The sequence below is a fragment of the Eurytemora carolleeae genome, unplaced genomic scaffold (assembly GCF_000591075.1).
Source record: "Eurytemora carolleeae unplaced genomic scaffold, Eaff_2.0 scaffold159, whole genome shotgun sequence".
Classification (NCBI taxonomy): domain Eukaryota; kingdom Metazoa; phylum Arthropoda; class Copepoda; order Calanoida; family Temoridae; genus Eurytemora; species Eurytemora carolleeae.
The window spans coordinates 14444-23125 of record NW_019396151.1 but is presented as its reverse complement, the minus strand read 5'-3'; the positions used below and the strand labels follow the sequence as shown (position 1 = coordinate 23125).

At 32.9% G+C, this 8682-nt stretch overlaps 1 protein-coding gene across 1 annotated transcript in view; it reads left to right on the top strand.

Moving 5' to 3' along the window:
- The window catches only part of LOC111696562 (metallothionein expression activator), a 37644-nt gene extending 31731 nt beyond the window's left edge, over positions 1 to 5913 (top strand). The window contains exons 3-5 of the mRNA XM_023466196.1: positions 2383 to 2910; positions 3722 to 4875; positions 5452 to 5913. Of these exons, the coding sequence (XP_023321964.1) occupies positions 2383 to 2910; positions 3722 to 4875; positions 5452 to 5581 (1812 nt within the window). The 3' untranslated portion in view covers positions 5582 to 5913. The remainder of the gene's footprint in view (positions 1 to 2382; positions 2911 to 3721; positions 4876 to 5451) is intronic.
- The last annotated feature ends 2769 nt before the right edge of the window (positions 5914 to 8682 follow it).

The following is an 8682-nucleotide window of genomic DNA, read 5'->3' as shown; positions in this document are numbered from 1 at the left end:
ACTTACTTTTATTAATTTATTCATACTGGATAATATCATTCTATACATTTTTCATTCTTATTTACTTTTATTAATTTATTCATACTGGATAATATCATTCTATACATTTTTCATTCTTATTTACTTTTATTAATTTATTCATACTGGATAATATCATTCAATACATTTTTCATTCTTATTTACTTTTATTAATTTATTCATACTATGGATGATATCATAGTATTTATTCTTTCATCCTTATTCACGTTCATTCATTCAATAATACTGGATGATATCATTTTATTCATTTGTTAATCCTTATTTTTTAAATCCTGATTTATTCAAACGCGTGTTTTAAATTATTTCATCCTCAAAAATGTTTTAAAATTCATCCTTCTTCATTTTTATCAACTTTTAATCATTATTTTATTCTTAATAATGTTTGAAATGTTTAAAATTCATTCATTTTCATTCTTATTCATTCAAAGTTATTCTTTTATGTTAAAACCGGTAGAACCTAAAAAGCCTCACCAAATATACTTAAGCTAATAAAAATTATCAAAGTCAAAAAATTCTTAGTTATTCTTTCATTCTTAATAATATTTAGAATTCATCCGTTTCATTTTCAATAATGTTTTATTCTTAATTTTGCTTAGTATTTCTTTCTTATATATTTATTTATTGATTGATAAATTTCTCTATATCCCAGCTAGCAAATGAATACTTTAAATAGCATAAACGTAATCTTGATTATTTGAAACCTGACACACATTTTAAAAACTTTCACACGCTCAGTTCAAACATTATTAAGACGGTGTTTCTTTCCAATATTTTAAGTTAAATTGGAATCAAATAGAAGCCCCCCCCCTTCTCCTCCCCTTTATCTGTTTTAAGATTAAACAAAAAAACATTGACCAAGTTAAAAACATGCACTTCTATTGTAGATTTGATTAAACATTTAGTACAACAACAACTGTGTCAAATCCTGTCTTTCAGCTTAAAAAATATTCTTAAGAACCTTTAATTCGACAAATATAAACATTTTTCTTCCTTGTCTAAATAAATCAAATTTCTAATTGACACTGAAATATTTTTTTCTGGAATAGCCAGTGCAAGACTTCAAATTATATTTTTTTAATTGATTCTCTTAATTTCTAAAAATAAACTATCTATTTATTTAATTACTTAATCTCCTGTTAATTAATTTTATTTAATTATTTGATTATCTAACTATTCCTGTAAAAGTATCTTTAATTAAGACAATAAATTAACCAATTGTCCGATAGAATCCGATATTATCCTGTTAAATATATACATATATATATTTATATATATATATATGTCTGTCAAACTGGGAAAGTTAGTCCTTTTTCTATTTTTACATTACACTCCAATCTTGCATTTGCCTAGTTTATCCTAGGACTTAGATTCATATCTATCTAGTAAGGATTCCTTTACGGTTAGTTAGCTTAACGTAATGGATAGCTTAATGTTAGTTTAAGAAACGAAAGCAAAAAAAATTCTTAGTCTTGAATTTCAACTGAGAAAGGCTAAAGAATAACGATTTTATCCGAAAAACTAAATTTTTTATTCTTGGAATTTGAAGTGACTATCTACTTCAAGAGTGGCATAACTGATTGAAAAAGGCAATTCTTACAACCTGTTTCTGATTTATCATTAATAAAAGTTCGTTTTCTAGCTTGTTCATTGAAAAGAAACCTGAGATGAGCATATATTTAGTTTAAAGAAAAACTAGCCACTATTTATAACAGCCCTTCTAGCCACTGTATATACCACCCCTAATAGCCACTATATACACCAGCTCTACTAGCCACTATATATACCAGCCCTACTAACCACTATATATACCAGCCCTACTAGCCACTATATATACCAGCCCTACTAGCCACTATATACACCAGCCCTATTAGCCACTCTATATACCAGCCCTACTAACCACTATATATACCAGCTCTACTAGCCACTATATATACCAGCCCTACTAGCCACTATATATACCAGCCCTACTAGCCACTATATATAAAGCCCTACTAGGCACTACATATACCAGCCATACTAGCCACTATATATACCAGACCTACTAACCACTATATATACCAGCCCTACTAGCCACTACATATACCAGCCCTACTAGCCACTATATATACCAGCCCTACTTGCCACTGTATAAATATTTACCTTCCCTACTATCCACTATATATACCAGCCCTACTAGCCACTATATATACCAGCCCTACTAGCCACTGTATAAATATATACCTTCCCTACTAGCCACTGTATTTATACCAGCAACATAAAAATAAAAACTTGAGAAATTGATACTTTGTATTTGCTTCGTAATTACACCTACTCACATCACATTACTTATTATTATTATTATAGGAAATGGACGGAAACTATGACGGACTTGAACCTCCATCTATCCAGTCAACTTTCCGAGTCCGAGTTGCGAGTACGGAATTTTCGGAAAACGAATTCCTACCTCGACTAAACTGCACCTCTGTGATAGTGTCGGGGTCTAGGGACCTACTGGAGTTCACTCAGTCCAATCCAACCTTCTCCAACTGCTCAACCTACTCCGGGACCATCTCAACCTTCTCCACCTGTAGTCCAACCTTCTCCGGGTCCAATCCAACCTTCTCCTCCTCCCCTTCAGAGTACACGAACCCAGATTATCTCATTTCAAATTCAGATTATTCAAGTTCAGAAATACAGGAGTATATTAGCTCGAGTATTGAAGACTACACTAGTCCCAATAACTCTGGGGGGATTGAGGACTATGTTAGTCCTAATAGCTCCGGGATTCAGGACTTTAATAGTCCCAACAGCACGGGAATTACAGACTACACTAGTACAGGAGCTACTGAGTACAGCTTTCAACCCTGCACTGACTCCTTAGAAAATATAAAGGTTCGTTTCTTAAATAGGTTTACTGTGTGCTTCGTGCCCATCTTTCTGCTAATAATCTTGCGTACAACATTTGAAAACAATCTAAATTATGTACTTAACTTTAAATTTGACCGGCCTGGGGGCATGTGAATTACCACACATCGGTTCAGCCGTTCTGAAGTTTATTGGATACTAACAAACAAACAAACCAACGAACAGACAAGCAATATATATATATCTATATATATGCAAAATTTTTAATTGTAAACGTATTTATGGCTTCTTCATTTAAAAATAATAAACAATTATGTTTATTCCGCCATTATTTCTTAGATACTGGTTTAACAAATATACTTGTGAATCGGTAAGAGCAATACTTGAACTATAGGTTCTTTGTGGTATTGTATTTCTATGTCACCCCCTGTTCATTAAACTACCTCTATCAAACAAAAGCTTAAGAATATTTTAACTGTGAATTGTTGAATGCAGGGCGTGGGAAAAACATGGATATTGATTTGGTCTTGTTGTCAGTATTTAACACAATTAACTGCCTTATCACGTTCTCCATTCTTCTGCAGGATTTGTTGAAACAAAAAATTTTGAAATCGTATTTTTTTACAAAAATTTTCTTTATCTATTTTTTTTTGCTTAGTAAAAATATACGATGGGTAAATATCTTATTTTCATAAATAAAGTTGTTTTATCATCTTTAGTTTATGAGTGCTCAATTTTGGTCGACAACAATTTTACAAATTAGTTTAAAAAATTAATGACTGATTGATTTATCATTGATTAATTGATTTGAATAATTCAACTGTTGATCTATCTCCAGGTTGAGGAAAGGCTGGTCAATAGTATCCTCAATGACATGATCGAAGGTGAACCTAACTGGTTTCAGGATTCTATACCAGACACCAAACCCGAGACAGGTTCAAGCCTTCTTCGGCAGGCGCTGGTCTCCCGCCGAGTCAAGCCCAAGCCCGTGGCCCTGTACTGTAATGATTCACAAGAATCAAAGGAAAAGGCTCAACCGGATTTTGTAGATCTTGATATGCTTGTTTATAATGAGCTAGATAAACATTCATCAACGATGAATAACAATGATAAGGCGATGCAGCCCAATACTGCTAAGCTACTAAACAGCTTAGCTCTGGAGGGAATACCAGTTGCCACCGGGGTCACACTACCCACATCCCCACTACCTGTCTCACAGGTCTTCCCGAACCAACAACGCCAGACATTGCCAGTCACCGTGCCTCAATGCACAGTGATTCAAATCCCCACCTCCAATCTCAGACTGGAGATGGAAGTTATGGATCACATGTTTAAGAAGACAGCAGATGTGGAGCCTAAAAAGCGGCCAAGGAATCGGAAAGTCAATCTGAAGAAGAGGAAATCATTTCCAGGAGATGAGGTCTCCCGACCCGCTCCGAAGAATAGAATTGAGAGAGGAAGTTGTGACTCTCTTCTCCATGAGCTGCAATCCCGTGGTAAGGGTGCTGTTACTCCACCGTCTAGTCCAGAGAATGGCAAGGTTCAGAAGGGTAAGAATCTCGAGGCTGTTCCTGGCGGATCTTATCTAGCCAGGCTGTCTCCCATTGACGCTCAACCATGTGTCTCCACAGGCTCCGAGAATACAACACTGCAAAGAATTGATTCCATCTTCTCATCATCTTCATCCTGCTCTCCCTCCCCGTCCTTTGCCAGCGTAACCTCTAGTCCTCCGCCTGGCATTCAAGTTATGACCCCACCGTCCTCTCCTAGTCTGAACCCTAACTCTAGTCTAAATCCGTCCTCCAACCGGCTTCAAGACCCCCATCAGGTGATGGTTGTCCTCCAGAGAAAGCCACCAACCCATACCTGTGAACAGCCCGGCTGTGGGAAGACCTACACCAAGTCGTCTCACCTTAAAGCGCATTTAAGAACGCATACCGGGGAAAAACCTTATATATGTCAATGGGAAGATTGCGGCTGGCGATTTGCAAGGTAGGCCGAGAGTGTATATTTTTCAATCATTTAATTAATTAATCAGTATCATTAATTAATTATCTTATCAATATAAAATTTGAATTTAGTGATGATTTTTTTCTTTTACTTTCACAATGACAATATCAATTTTCATCCAAGTTAAAATTTCGAATTTCAAACTGTTTTTACTTTTTCAATTTTTGCGCAGCATATCGATTTTATTGATATCAAACGAAAGGAAATGTTCCATAGTTTTTTTTAAAAATGTCCAACATTTTAAAAATTGAACTATGATAAGTGCTACAATGTGTAAAGGAACACGTGTTTTTTATGGGACACCCTGTATTTGTAACCAATCTAATTTATGTTAATGGAACACCCCGTATTTTTAACCAATCTAATTTATGTTTATATGGGACACCCTGTATTTTTATTCAATCTAATCTATGTTTATGGGACACCCTGTATTTGTAACCAATCTAATTTATGTTTATGGGACACCCCGTATTTTTAACCAATCTAATTTATGTTTATGGAACACCCTGTATTCTCTAAACTATTTCTGATTATTATTGTTTATTTGTTATTGTTCAGGTCGGATGAGTTGACCCGTCACAAGAGAAAGCATACCGGAGACAAACCATTTCACTGTAAACTATGTGATCGAGCTTTCTCAAGATCTGATCATCTAGCGCTTCACATGAAACGTCACACGTCTATATAAAGCCCTTTGCATTAATGGGACTGTAAGCGTAATTTTAAGTGAACTCTCATTTCAAGAGGAACATCCCAGAATCAATACAATCCTTAATCTGATCAAATTGTTGAAGATAACGTTGATTTCCTCGAAGATGTTTAATTCTGATAATTTCTTATAAGCAAGAAATTAGCATATTCATTTAACAGAGAAACCTCTAATGAAATTATCCAATTTTCAATATGATAATAAGAAATATCGAATTCATACTTGAAAAGACAGCGCTTTTAAGGGAACCGTTGTAAATTTGGCATTGTCAAAATTTGGCATAAAATTACGCTTACAGTCTCTTTCAGTCAGTCCGTTTTAAAGTTTAATTTAAAAACTTAAAAATCTTTTCTACATTAAAAAAAAAGTTTATTTCATTAAAATTAAGGGCTAAAAATGCTTCAAAGTAACTGATAACTCGCACCAAACTCTAATTTTTTTATCCTTTATTCCCTTTGCACCCGGAGACTTTTGGTTTTTCAAACTAATAACTCTTTAAGATCAAAAAGTTTGAGAGCGAGTAATCAATTACTTTGAACCTAAAAATGCGCCAAAAATATTTTCTATTTTAATGGTTTCCTTGGTTGCTCAAATTTCCCAATTCTCCAATGACATCGTTTAAAAAAGAAAAGGAAATCTATTAATTTTATTTCATGTAACTATGCAATTTTGTAATTAATACGTGATGATGCGTTTATTCGTAAACTTTTTAAGGTTTACTTCATACATGTTCTCAATTTGGAAATATGGTTTTTATAAATAATTAAATTTTTAACCTGCCGTCAAGAAACCAAACGACCAATAAACAATTATATTTTCATTTTTTTCCCTTTCATGGTTCGCTTAATTTTTTTAAAAGTAATTTAAACTAGTCTTTTTTTTACAAATATATATCCCATACTTTTATCATTTTTCCCACATAGTTTAGATTGAAATGTTAAAGAATTTGAAATTATGATTACCAGGAATCTCCCCCCCCCACATCCCTAATCTCCCCTCCCCTTTTAAACTCAGTTGATTTTCTAAACAAAAAAATGTCCACAAAAAGCCTATAAAGCAAAATTTATTTAAAAAAAGATTTAAGTCATTACGATACCTCTTTTTAAATGGCATTTTAGATGTATAAGAAAAATGGTTTACTAAGGAGGGAAATTAATCAACCCCTTATTCCATATATGGAAACTATGTCTTTGTTTAAAATATAAATGTATTTTTGAAGATAAATAAATATATTTTGTGCCATAAACTTTAATACTTGAGCGTATAGCCTACGGCGTGGCAATTTCTAGACGCTGTTACAAAAGAAAAGTATTTTCTTTGGAATAGTTTTCTAACTTTAAAACAGATGTTTTCTAACTTTAAAACAGATGAATTATTTTAATTGTCCCGGTTGTCTCTGCCACAAACTCTACAATTAAGAATATAGAATATAGAAACACAAGGATAATTCTACAATTTTCGCTTTAAAAGAGTCTAAATGTGTCGTATAGATTTAAAGATGGAGAGTCACTTAAAATATCGTTAATAGTCCCTTTAAACTGAAATGAGTTGGTTAAAGGAACAGCTGTATTTAGCCTGGGAAAAGGCTAAAGATTTGAAAACAAATTAATTTGAATTATGTTTAAAACCACATCCTTCAATCAACCTTGTCTTTCCAAGATTTCCAAAAAAGAGAGAATTGAGAATTGAAAAAGAACGTTTTAATTGATTCCAACTAGACATAAGGAAAAGGTCAAATTTTTGTGAAATTATTGGTACAACTTTGTACCATCGTAGCGCCTCTAGTTTTGATTTTATGAATAGTACAGTGATACCAGAAAACTGTAGAACAGGAAGAAGACATTTAAACAATACTGAAGTGCTTTTGATGTTGTTACAAAGCAAATAGCTTTACTAGTATTAAATCACTTGTTAAGTGAAATGGGTCTGTTTACATTAAACAATTGCTGTGCCTCATGTTCATTGGACTATTTAAAGACAGAACTCGTGTCTAAAAATCGTCTTCCTATTCCAGAGTTTTCTGGTTATCACTGTATTTTGAATCTTCTCTCAAGAGCCCTTTAAAAAAGTTATAAATTGAAATGAAAACATGAAAAGATTTATCCCAACATAAAACTACTTTAATAGGTTATATAATAATAATAAATAATAATTTGTTGTTTTTAAAGAATGCTACTTTGCATCAACCGTTCTACGTTGCAAGTTACTTTATGACGCTTGAGCATCTGTTTTTTTCAAAAACGCATTTAGTAAAAAATATATTTTTTAACCATTGTTGTATTTTTATATTTAGTAAGTTCATAGAAGTCTCATTCAACATGGGTAACTCTGTATTTTAAGATACAGAATACAGGTGTAAATAAACGTGGATTAATATCTTGCAGGGTTACCATAAAAGCAACTGTAAAAAAAGTACAAACTTTTATTAAAATGCGTTTTTTTCTCCCATGATTAAACATTATTCATTATTTGTGAACCTTGAATGCATAAGATAGAATTAATTTAACCTTTAGATTTGAAAAAACAATGATAAAATGCATCTAGAAAATGTTTGAAATGGTGGAACATTAAACTTTAATTTAATGTCTAAAAATCTAAAAATGTGATTTTAACGAGAAAGAAGACTTTAACGATAGCAGAGAGAAGTATCGTACTTAAGAAGTAAAGAGCAATGAATAGCCCTTACATACAGAGGTACCCAAATATAACGAGGCTCGTAATTCGAAATTAAATCCAGCAAGAAAAACAGAGATTACTACTTTATATATATGCAATATAATTAGGCGGAACATATAAGCAAACATCCAGCTAGACAAACAGAGATTACTACTTTATATATATGCAATATAATTAGGCGGAACATATAAGCAAACATCCAGCTAGACAAACAGAGATTACTACTTTATATATATGACTAGTTTGGGAACCAAGCTTTACCTATAAAATTCAACTCTGTCAACAAGAACATTCCCGTGGTTGTCCCGAGTTCCCCAATCAAAATTTGAGGCAGAGACCCCAAGGGTGGGGTTCATACGTAATTATCGGACATACAAACAAACATACAGACGAACAGATATTAC